General features: G+C 43.3%; 1 protein-coding gene across 4 annotated transcripts in view; it reads left to right on the forward strand.

Annotated features, from left to right (window-relative positions):
• Positions 1-11,504, forward strand: part of telo2 (TEL2, telomere maintenance 2, homolog (S. cerevisiae)) — a 36,975-nt gene extending 25,471 nt beyond the window's left edge. For 3 of the 4 annotated variants that reach the window (XM_043711496.2, XM_043711494.2, XM_087997867.1), the window contains 4 exons: positions 287-386; positions 610-674; positions 9,625-9,740; positions 10,728-11,504. In XM_043711496.2, coding sequence (XP_043567431.2) covers positions 287-386; positions 610-674; positions 9,625-9,740; positions 10,728-10,831 — 385 coding nt within the window. In that variant the 3' untranslated portion in view covers positions 10,832-11,504. The remainder of the gene's footprint in view (positions 1-286; positions 387-609; positions 675-9,624; positions 9,741-10,727) is intronic. The other variant, XM_087997868.1, reaches the window with a different exon arrangement.
• Positions 11,505-12,439: the final 935 nt, after the last annotated feature.

Raw genomic sequence — 12,439 nt, forward strand, 5'->3', positions numbered from 1 at the left:
CCCAGGAGCAAGCCAAGCTCCTTGTGAACCCAAATAGCAGTTGTAGACTTATTACAGGTCAAGGTAATTATTCCACAGTCAGGGCCTGCAATTTTGAGCTTTACTCAGTACTTGTGGCGCAAGAAAGCCTCTTCGTCTGAAATTTTTAGGTTTCGCTATGGTCCCCAAGCTACGTAGATAACTTTTTCAGTTCCAATTCACTCTGTACCACTGCTTTATTCCTGCCATTGCATTGACTGCTGTTCTACTCACTAGAATACACTGACCACTGTTTTATTCATTCCAGGCCACAGACACCATTTGATTTCCTAGCTGAAGAACCTTTGATTATGGGACGTTTAATTCACACATTGGCGATTATAATGTACTTTTCAGTGAATGCCCTGGTGAGTAATGGACCTGGGAATGGTGGTGGACCACAAAGAACAAGTGTTCGCAATCATTCATTGGGGACCTTAAGGCATAATTTTGGACTGTTTCTGATGTAGGATTAATAAGACAGTGTCCAGCCATTCAAACAGAAACACAGGTGCTTTGAGTATTAATGTTGAGAGGTATCGTTGGAGAGTGAGCTGCGAGAGAGTAATCGGTGATTTTCTCCTCCCCTAGGTTGCCATTCACATGGGGAAAGCTCTGCTGGATTTCATCTGGGCTGTTCGATATCACACAGATGCGTAAGTAACTTCTTTGGTGTTAGCTCTATATGTCCTATCTGTGCTTTTACCGTTGATTCTTTGTCATTACTGCCATCTCTCTTCAATTACACTTTGTGATTTTTTTTTCCCCACTTGACTTGTCTCAAGTCCATGTTGTCTTCTGTCTCGCATCACTGTTCATAAGTAATCACATGTTGAATTCAGACATACTGTTACACTGGATGACCACTTAGAGTCATAGAGATTACAACACGGAAACAGATTCTTCGGTCCAACTCGTCCATGCTGATCAGATATCCTAACTTAATCTAGTCCCATTTGCCCCCACTTGGCCCATATCCCTCTAAACTCTTCCTATTCATATAGCCATCCAGATGCCTTATAACTGTTGTAATTGTGCCAACCTCCACCACTTCCTCTGGCAGCTCATTCAATACATGCACCACCTTCTGTGTGAAAAGGTTGCCCCTTATGACCCTAAATCTATGCCCTCTAGTTTTGGACTCCCCCAACCTAGGGAAAAGATCATGTTTATTTACCCTATCCATGCCCCTCATGATTTTATAAACCTCTATAAGCTTACCACTCAGCCTCTTACACACGAGGAAAACAGCCCCAGCTTATTCACCCTCTCCCTGTAGCTCAAATCCTCCAACCCTGGCAACATCCTTGTAAATCTTTTCTGAACCCTTTCAAGTTTCATAACATGCTTCCAATAGGACGGAGACCAGACTTGGCCTCACCAATGTCCTGTACAGTTACAACATGACCTCCCAACTCCTGTACTCAGTGCTATGACCAATAAAGGAAAGCATACCAAACGCCGCCTTCACTATCCTATCTACCTGTAACTCCACTTTCAAGGAAATATGAACTTGCACTCCAAGGTCTCTTTATTCAGCAACGCTCCTCAGGACCTTCCCATTAAGTGTATAAGTCCTGCCCTGATTTGCCTTTCAAAAATGCAGCATCTCACATTTATCTAAATTAAACTCCATCTGCCGCTCATTGGCCCATCTGATCAAGATCCCATTGTAATCTGAGGTAACTTTCTTTGCGTCCACTACACCTCCAATTTTGGTGTCATCTGCAAACTTACTAACTACACCTCCTATGTTCATATCCAAATCATTTATATAAATGACGAAAAGCAGTGGACCCAGCACCGATCCTTGTGGCACACCAATCCTGTGCCACACCATTGATCACAAGCCTTCAGTCTGAAAGGCAAGCCTCCACCACCACCCCCTGTCTTTTACATTTGAGCCAGTTCTGTATCCACGTGGCTCGTTCACCTTGTATTCCATGTGATCTCACCTTGCTAATCACTCGACCATGAGGAACCTTTTCAAACACTTTACTTAAGTCCATATAGATCATGTCCACTGCTCGGCCCTCATCAATGCTCATTGTTACTTCTTCAAAAAACTCGATCAACTTAGTGAGACATGATTTCCCATGCATAAAACCATGACAACTATCCTTAATCACTCCTTGCCTTTCCAAATACATGTACGTCCTGTGCCTCAGGATTCTCTCCAACAACTTGCCCAACACCGACGTCCGGTTCATTGGTCTATAATTCCCTGGCTTGTCCTAACCAACTTTCTTAAATAATGGCACCACGTTAGCCAACTTCCAGTCTTCCAGCACCTCACTCGTGACTATCGATGATACAAATATCTCAACATGAGTCCCAGTAATCACTTCCCCAGCCTCCCACAGAGTTCTAGGGTATACCTGATCAGGTCCTGGGGATTTATTTACCTTTATGCGGTTTTAAGACATCCAGCACTTCCTCCTCTGTAATATGGACATTTTTCAAGATGTCACCATCTATTTCCCCACATTCTATATCTTTCATGTTCTTCTCCACAGTAAATACTGATGCAAAATACTTGTTTAGTATCTCCCCATCTCCTGCAGTTCCACACATATGCTGCCTTGCTGATCTTTTGAGGAGCCCTATTCTCTCCCTAGTTACCCTTTTGTCCTTATTGTATTTATAGAATCCCTTTGGATTCTCCTTAACTCTATTTGCCAAAACTATCTCATGTCCCCTTTTTGCCCTCCTGATTTCTCTCTTAAGTATACTCCTACTGCATCTATACTGTTCTAAGGATTACTTGATCTCTGCTGTCTATACCTGACGTATGCTAGCTTTTTTTCTTGACCAAAACCATAATTTCTTTAGTCATCCAGCATTCCCTACACCTACCAGCCTTGCCTTTCACCCTAACAGGAATATACTGTCTCTGGACTCACATTATCTCATTTTTGAAGGTTTCTCATTTTCCAGCCATCCCTATACCTGTTAACATCTGCCCCCAATCAGCCTTTGAAAGCTTTTGCCTAATACCGTCAAAATTTGCCTTCCTCCAATTTAGAACTTCAACGTTTAGATCCAGTCTATCCTTTTCCTATTTTAAAACTAAGAGAATTATGGTCGCTGGCTCCAAAATGCTCCTGACACCTCAGTCACCTGCCCTGCCTTATTTCCCAAGAGCAGGTCACGTTTTACACCTTTTCTAGTCGGTACATCCACATACTGAATCAGAAAATTTTCTTAACAAATTCCTCTCCATCTAAACTCTTAACACTATGGCAGTCCCAGTCTATGTTTGGAAAGTTAAAGTCCCCTGCCATTACCACCCTATTATTCTTACAGATAACTGAGATCTCCTTACAAATTTGTTTCTCAATTTCCTGCTGACTATTGGGGGGGGATGTCTACAGTACAATCCTAATAAGATGATCATCCCTTTCTTATTTCTTAGTTCCACCCAAATAACTTCCCTGGATGTATTCCCAGGAATATCGTCCCTAAGTATAGCCGTAATGCTATCCATTATCAAAAACGCCACTCCCCCTCCTCTCTTGCCTCCCTTTCTATCCTTCCTATAAACATTTGTATCCTGGAATATTAAGCTGCCAGTCCTGTCCATCCCTGAGCCATGTTTCTGTAATAGCTATAATATCCCAGTCCCATGTTCCTAACCATGCCCTGAGTTCATCTGCCTTCCCTGTTAGGGCCTCTTGCATTGAAATAAATTAAGTTTAATTTATCAGTCCTACCTCGTTCTCTGCTTTGTTCCTGTCTGCTCTAACTGTTTGACTCACTCCTTTTCCAAACTGTATGTCTCAGATTGATCTCTTTCCTCAGTATCTCCCTGGGTCCCATCCCCCACTTTACTAGTTTAAATCCTCCTGAGCAGCTCTAGCAAATCTCCCTGCCAGTATATTAGTCCCCTTCCAATTCAGCTGCAATCCATCCTTCTTGTACAGGTCACTTTTACCCCAGAATAGATTACAATGATCCAATAATGTGAATCCTTCTCCCATACACCAGCTCCTCAGCCACGTACTCATCTGCTTTATCCTCCTATTCCTGCCCTCACTAGCTCGTAGCACCGGGAGTAATCCAGATATTACCACCCTTGAGGACTTGTGATCCATATGAACTTCAGTAAGGCGTTCAACAAGGTTCCCCATGGGAGACTGGTTAGCAATGTTAGATCTCACGGAATAAAGGGAGAACTAGCCATTTGGATACAGAACTGGCTCAAAGGTAGAAGACAGAGGGTGGTGGTGGAGGTTTGTTTTTCAGACTGGAGGCCTGTGACCAGTGGAGTGCCACAAGGATCAGTGCTGGGTCCTCTACTTTTTGTCATTTACATAAATTATTTGGATGTGAGCATAAGAGATACAGTTAGTAAGTTCGCAGATGACACCAAAATTGGAGGTGTAGTGGACAGCAAAGAGGGTTACCTCAGATTACAACAGGATCTTGATCAGATGGGCCAATGGGCTGAGATGTGGCAGTTGGAGATTAATTCAGATAAATGCGAGGTGCTGCATTTAGGGAAAGCAAATCTTAGCAGAACTTAGAGTCATAGAGATGTACAGCATGGAAAGGGATCCTTCGGTCCAACCCGTCCATGCCAACCAGATATCCCAACCCAATCTAGTGCCACATGCCAGCACCCGGCCCATATCCCTCCAAACCCTTCCTATTCATATACCCATCCAAATGCCTCTTAAATGTTGCAATTGTACCAGCGTCCACCATAACCTCTGGCAGCTCATTCCATACACGTACCACCCTCTGCGTGAAACCGTTGCCCCTTAGGTCTCTTTTATATCTTTCCCCTCTCATCCTAAACCTATGGCCTTTAGTTCTGGACTCCCTGACCCCAGGGAAAAGACTTTGTCTATTTATCCTATCCATGCCCCTCATGATTTTGTAAACCTCTATAAGGTCACCCCTCAGCCTCCGACGCTCCAGGTAAAACAGCCCCAGCCTGTTAAGCCTCTCCCTGTAGCTCAGATCCTCCAACCCTGGCAACATCCTTGTAAATCTTTTCTGAACCCTTTCAAATTTCACAACATCTTTCCGATAGGAAGGAGACCAGAATTGCACGCAATATTCCAACAGTGGCCTAACCAATGTCCTGTACAGCCGCAACATGACCTCCCAACTCCCGTACTCAATACTCTGACCAATAAAGGAAAGCATACCAAACGCCTTCTTCACTATCCTATCTACCTGCGACTCCACTTTCAAGGAGCTATGAACCTGCACTCCAAGGTCTCTTTGTTCATCAGCACTCCCTAGGACCTTACCATTAAGTGTATAAGTCCTGCTAAGATTTGTTTCCCAAAAGGCAGCACCTCGCATTTATCTGAATTAAACTCCATCTGCCACTTCTCAGCCCATTGAGGTCAGGCTCACTGGTTTATAGTTCCCTGGCTTGTCTTTACCACCCTTCTTAAACAGTGGCACCACGTTTGCCAACCTCCAGTCTTCCGGCACCTCACCTGTGACTATTGATGATACAAATATCTCAGCAAGAGGCCCAGCAATCACTTCTCTAGCTTCCCACAGAGTTCTCGGGTACACCTGATCAGGTCTTGGGGATTTATCCGCCTTTAACCGTTTCAAGACATCCAGCACTCCTCTGTAATCTGGACATTTTGCAACTTGTCACCATCAATTTCCCTACAGTCTATGTCTTCCATATCCTTTTCCACAGTAAATACTGATGCAAAATATTCATTTAGTATCTCCCCCATTTTCTGTGGCTCCACACAAAGGCCGCCTTGCTGATCTTTGAGTGGGCCCTATTCTTTCCCTAGTTACCCTTTTGTCCTTAATATATTTGTAAAGCCCCTTTGGATTCTCCTTAATTCTATTTGCCAAAGCTATCTCATGTCCCCTTTTGCACTCCTGATTTCCCTCTTAAGTATACTCCTACATTCTTTATACTCTTCTAAGGATTCACTTGATTTATCCTGTCTGTACCTGACATATGCTTCCTTCTTTTTCTTAACCAAACTTTCAATTTCTTTAGTCATCCAGCATTCCCTATACCTACCAGCCTCTGCTTTCACCCTGACAGGAATATACTTTCTCTGGATTCTTGTTATCTCATTTCTGAAGGCTTCCCATTTTCCAGCCATCCCTTTACCTGCGAACATCTGCTTTTGAATGTTCTTGCCTAATATCGTCAAAATTGGCCTTTCTCCAATTTAGAACTTCAACTTTTAGATCTGGTCTATCCTTTTCCATCACTATTTTAAAACGAATAGAATTATGGTCACTGGCCCCAAAGTGCTCCCCACTGACACCTCAGTCACCTGCCCTGCCTTATTTCCCAAGAGTAGGTCAAGGTTTGCACCTTCTCTAGTAGGTACATCCACATACTGAATCAGAAAATTGTCTTGTACACACTTAAGAAATTCCTCTCCATCTAAACCTTTAACACTATGGCAGTCCCAGTCGATGTTTCGAAAGTTAAAATCCCCTACCATAACTACCCTATTATTCTTACAGATAGCTGAGATCTCCTTACAAGTTTGTTTCTCAATTTCCCTCTGACTATTGGGGGGTCTCAGTTCCACCCAAATAACTTCCCTGGATGTATTTCCGGGAATATCCTCCCTTAGCACAGCTGTAATGCTCTCCCTTATCAAAAATGCCACTCCCCCTCCTCTTTTGCTTCCTTTTCTATCCTTCCTGTAGCATTTGTACCCTGGAACATTCAGCTGCCAGTCCTGCCCATCCCTGAGCCATGTTTCCATAATTGCTATGATATCCCAGTCTCATGTTCCTAACCATGCCCTGAGTTCATCTGCCTTGCCTGTTAGGCCCCTTGCATTGAAATAAATGCAGTTTAATTTATTAGTTCTACCTTGTCCCTGACTATCCTGACTGTTTGACTCATTTCTGTTCTCTGCTGTACCCGTCTCAGATCGATCACTTTCCTCACTATCTCCCTGGGTCCCACCCCCCCACCTTACTAGTTCAAATCCTCCCAAGCAGTTCTAGCAAATTTCCCTGCCAGTATATTAGTCCCCTTACAATTTAGGTGCAATCCGTCCTTCTGGTACAGGTCACTTCTACCCCAAAAGACTTATACACTTAATGGTAATGTCCTAGGGAGTGTTGCTGAACAAAGAGACCTTGGAGTGCAGGTTCATAGCTCCTTGAAAGTGGAGAAGGCATTTGGTATGCTTTCTTTTATTGGTCAGAGTATTGAGTACAGGAGTTGCGAGGTCATGTTGCGGCTGTACAGGACATTGGTTAGGCCACTGTTGGAATATTACGTGCAATTCTGGTCTCTTTCCTGTTGGAAAGATGTTGTGAAACTTGAAAGGATTCAGAAACGATTTACAAGGATGTTGCCAGAGTTGGTGGATTTGAGTTACAGGGAGAGGCTGAACAGGCTGGGGCTGTTTTCCGTGGAGCATCTGAGGCTGAGGGGTGACCTTATAGAGGTTTACAAAATCATGAGGGGCATGGATAGGATAAATAGGCAAAGTCATTTCCCTGGGGTCGGGGAGTCCAGAACTAGAGGGCATAGGTTTAGGGTGAGAGGGGAAAGATATAAAAGAGACCTAAGAGGCAACTTTTTCACGCAGAGGATGGTATGGGTATGGAATAAGTTGCCAGAGGATGTGGTGGAGGCTGGTACAATTGCAACATTTAAGAGGCATTTGGATGGGTATATGAACAGGAAGGGTTTGGAGGGATATGGGCCGGGTGCTGGCAGGTGGGACTAGATTGGGTTGGGATATCTGGTCGGCATGGACGGGTTGGACCGAAGGGTCCCTTTCCATGCTGTACATCTCTATGACTTTCTATATTCTCCCTTCAGAATCTCATCCTTTTCTCTTCCTGTGTGGTTAGTTCCAATGTGTACAACAACCTCCTGCTAGTCCCTCTCCCCTTTGAGAATATTCTAATCCTCTCCGAGATAGACTTGATCCTGGAACCAAGTAGGCAACACACCATTTTGATTTTTTGCTGCCGGCCACAGAAATGTCTATCTGTGCCTCTGACTAGAGAGTCCCTAAATAGAATCGATCATGTGCCACATCCTCTGGCAACTTATTCCATACCAATACCATCCTCTGCAACCTGATGTACCTCTCATTAAATTAGAGCCAGTTACAATACCAGAAACTTGGCTGTTCGTGCCACATTCCCCTGAGAGTCCATCACCCCCTACATTTTCCAAAACAGCGTACTTTTTTGAGATGGGAATAGCCACAGGAGACTCCTGTACTACCTCCCTCTCCTACCTTTCCTGCGGATAACCTGTTTACCTGACTGTATCTGTGGTTTTTCTCTCTCTCTATAACTGCCATCCATCACACCCCTTAGCTCCTGTTAATTCCTCATTGCCGCTAACTGCCTCTCCAACTGATCCATGCGATTGATAGGATTCGCAACCAAAGGCACTTTCTGCAAGCAAAATCATCAGTAACATGGAAACTCTCCCTAAATTCCCACATCTGACAGGAAGAGCACATCACTCTAATAAAGGCCACCTTTGCTTCTTCACATTCTACAGACCCAGAAAGTAGCACCATCTTATTGCTCTAAAACAAAACTGCCTCCATACTAACTTAGAACCTGTGTTTTATATTTTGAAAGTTTAATCAAGAGACTGTTCTCCACAAAACATGTAATCAGAAAAGAACCCACTCTACTCACTATTGTAGATTTACAGCAAGGTTACACTTAAAAAAACTATGCACTTATCTATTCCTGTGCTGTGAGCTCTCCCACACAAGTTCTTCCAAGGTCAGCTGTTAGTTCATTTTTCCTAGATGCACTCTGATATCCAGAGATACCTGAACTCAAAATAGCAAGGCAGAAACAATGCAGTTTCAGTGCTGTGTCAGATAGCAGAGTAGGTTTCTTTCACTGACCATGTAGTTTCTGCCTTTGTCTGTCTTCCTCCTTTTTGAAGTGCTGTGGTTTGAGAAAATTCCAAAACAATGCAAAACTTAGAAAATAGTTGCTGCTCTTGGAATTCAAGGAAATTACCTCCAAGACCTAAAATGCATCAAAAAAGGAACAGCTATTACAGCCACAATTTTTCCCATCCTCCACCTTGGATTACCCTTCTCCAGTGATCATTTGCAGGTTGTCTAGTCAGGACAGTCATTTGGCTAATGATACTCACTGATGGAACCTAGCAATTTTGGGATCAAGGGTGCATGATCCAAGTGGCGATCCAGGCAATAATGGTGTCAAGAGGTGGGATGGGAAGGGACAGACGTTCCTGCTTCCATAAATGGTATCTGATGTCTTGCTCATATCTTCTTGAGCCTCTATATCTCCAGCCCATGTATATTCAGAGCTGAGAGTATTTTGAACAGCGTTTGGTTGGAAGACTACTGTTTTAGTGTGTGGACTGCATCAGTTGGGCTATTGTAGCATTGGCAGTTCCTCGTAGGTGAGGTTGACTCTCTTCCACTGTCAGGCCGTAGGTGGCTGTGCAGACCTCTATGGCTACCACAGGCTCTATTACACTTGGGACAGGCAGTGGTTATGGAAGGAGTGGGTGGGGTATTGTAACATTGCCCTGCTGGTTTTGTGCTGTAAGGCCTCTGATTAGAGCCCAGTTTTGGGGAGGATAGTTAGCCAACTCTGAGGTCTCTATTGTTAATCTCTTAGGTATGTGCGGCAGGGCACACTGTTTGCTGTCTCCTCTGTGTTATTGAGTGTTCCCAACAACATCCTCCTGACTGAAGTTCCAGATGAACTCCTAGAAATTAGATGCTGGCTTGCAGGTGAGTCACAGAGATGTTCAGCATAGAAACAGACCCTTCGATCCAACTCGTTCATGCCAACCAGATATCCTAAATTAATCTAGTCTTCTATAAAGTTCCAAATTCCACCCGGGTAATGCAGCAAGTCCAATATTAACAATCCTGCTCAAGGTCATGGGTCGTTCCCAGGCTAAATTCTCTGGATGTATATGAACTGAGTTTTCTCATCAATGTCCTAAATACACAGAATGCAGGAGAAATTCCACAAGTTGAACAGCATTTCTGGGAGGGAGGAACAGATTTTGAGTCCACTATGACTCTTCTTCAGAACTGGACCTCAGCTGCTGCCAAGTAATGAGACAGAGATCAGTTTATGAATTAACGTTGAAACATTCAAACTACACTTTTACATGAAGCATTAGAGAGCCATTGGTCCTTCAAACTATGCACACATTCTGCAGCTGGTCAAATGTGGCTTAGAAGGTAGCATTCACAGTCAGAAGGTTACAGTCCGACAACAGACAATTGATCACAAAATACACTTCACTAATGAGGGAGCATCGAATTGTTAGAGCGTTAGCAGTGAGGGAGCACTGCACTTTTTTTAATGCAACTTTAGTCCAATGATCTATTTGTAATAGACATGCAGTATATATCCATAATCATGTTCTAAAGAATAGAATTCTCCTAAGTTGGGGCGATTCTAAACACACCTCTCTGCAGGTACAAAGGCCAACTGTTTGGGATTGGGTCTTGGTTCCCCTTTGGTGGAGGATCCAACAATAGTGCGTAAAGAAGTGTAGAAAGTATAATAAGTGATATCAGTGCTACATCAGAAATGTGCAATTAAATGAGCTTTGGCTGGAATAATTGGAATTCCCCTGTCTGCCATCCCCCATTGAAAGCCCAAAGTACTTCTGGATTGTGAGGTATGATCTGAGTCCTGAATGCTGTAGTGCCTGACTTCCAGTGTTGCAAATTTACCTAATGATGTTACTTTCTTTCCAGATGTTGCTGAGAATGATGCAGATGAAGGTTGCCGCAGGTCAGCCCTGCAGAGCTTGCTTTTAATGGAAAACTTCAAGAAGAAACTTGGTGTTTTCACAGAATAATCTTAAAACTCAGGCTCAGGTCCATCAAATTAACATTTCTTGAAACTGTATCAGGGATACCTCCCTGTAATCGGGTCACTATAAGCTGGAGTATGAGACACTGCTGAAGTGGAAAGCACTCCATGAGTCTGGCCTTGAACAGAACACATACCTACAAATTGCAGGGTTTGTGTCAGAGTCAGAAGGAGAAAATACCAATAACTCAGTGTCCTTAGAGAGTGACCTCAGTGAGAAATCTGAACCAAGAACATTTTGTCTTCCTTGTTCACTGGTAGTTACAGAATTATTGACTTGAAGGGCTCAGTGGAATGTTAATCTGACAACGGAAAAGACAGTCAAGGTCTGCAGTCTTGTATGTTGGGAAATTGTTACTTTTCTGACCTGGAGATGCATTCATCTGTAATCATTGAGTCTGAGAACACATATTTATTTGTTTTGCGAGAAGGTGCCGTTTTCACTGGTGCACATCTCTCTCTCGCTCTCTCTCGGCAGTTCCTGATTCTGATGACCGCATCTGTACTTCAGGGAGGAACTGAGCAACAAGGAAAGAGAAAACTGTCTAAACCTACCCTAAACCAAGAGACAACAACTTAAATCCTAGCACAACTAATGCAACACTGCGTTGACCTGTGAATTGCAGAGTTAAAATTCACACAACACCAGGTTACAGTCCAACAGGTTTAATTGAAAGCACTAGCTTTTGGAGCGCTGCTCCTTCATCAGGTGGTTCCTGATGAAGGAACACCGTTCCAAAAGCTAGTGCTTCCAGTTAAACCTGTTGGACTATAACCTGGTGTTGTGTGATTTTTAACTTTGTATACTCCAGTCCAACACCGGCATCTCCAAATCATGTGAATTCCAGGTTTGTGTAGATGAGAATCACATCATATGGTATTATTAATCCATTACAGTAGTGAACATCTACTTAACTTTGATCATTGTCCCACTTGGCTTTTTCTCTCTCACCTTTACAGCATTTATCTGCTAGGGAGGGGGCATAGCCGGCTTCAGTGCTAACGCTGGGAAAATTTTTAAAAAATTTCTCACAAATTAGCTGCAAGCAGATGTCGAGAACCAGTCTGCTTTCAAAGTTGGGAAATTGTCTTTTGATCTGACTGACACACTCTCGATTTTCATTATTTTCAAAATAAATGATTTTATTCTCCTTTTACCATGCTAGAGTTTAATAGCACAGTTTACATCTTTTGACATGTTGAGAAATGCAATGCCTGCTTTACACTAAATCTGTGGAACTGCCTATTGCAATGTTGGGCTTTGTCCTTTTATGGCCTTTACTTTGTTTCTCCTCCAGCTACTGTCTCCTCTGTTTGTCTGTTAAGCAAACCTGTACCCTGTACCCACCCTTTCATGTGTAAATGTAGGCAGGAAGTAGCCACATCTTGACCTGTTCCATCCTTGGCATTACACTTAATTTGGTCATGCTGAGTCCAGTCTCTTCCTCCACCCCGACTGACATCAACACAACCTAGGCACGATCCTGGGATGGTAATCAATGTTTACCACATTTAGCAGCTATATTCTCTGTCCTGTGTTTTTTGAATAGTGTAACTTATTGCTTCTGAAACAGACCCTTCAGTCCAACCCGTC

The sequence above is a fragment of the Chiloscyllium plagiosum genome, unplaced genomic scaffold (genome assembly GCF_037043375.1).
Source record: "Chiloscyllium plagiosum isolate Xiang-an unplaced genomic scaffold, Cpla_swu_hap1 HiC_scaffold_20, whole genome shotgun sequence".
In the NCBI taxonomy this organism is placed as follows: Eukaryota; Metazoa; Chordata; class Chondrichthyes; order Orectolobiformes; family Hemiscylliidae; genus Chiloscyllium; species Chiloscyllium plagiosum.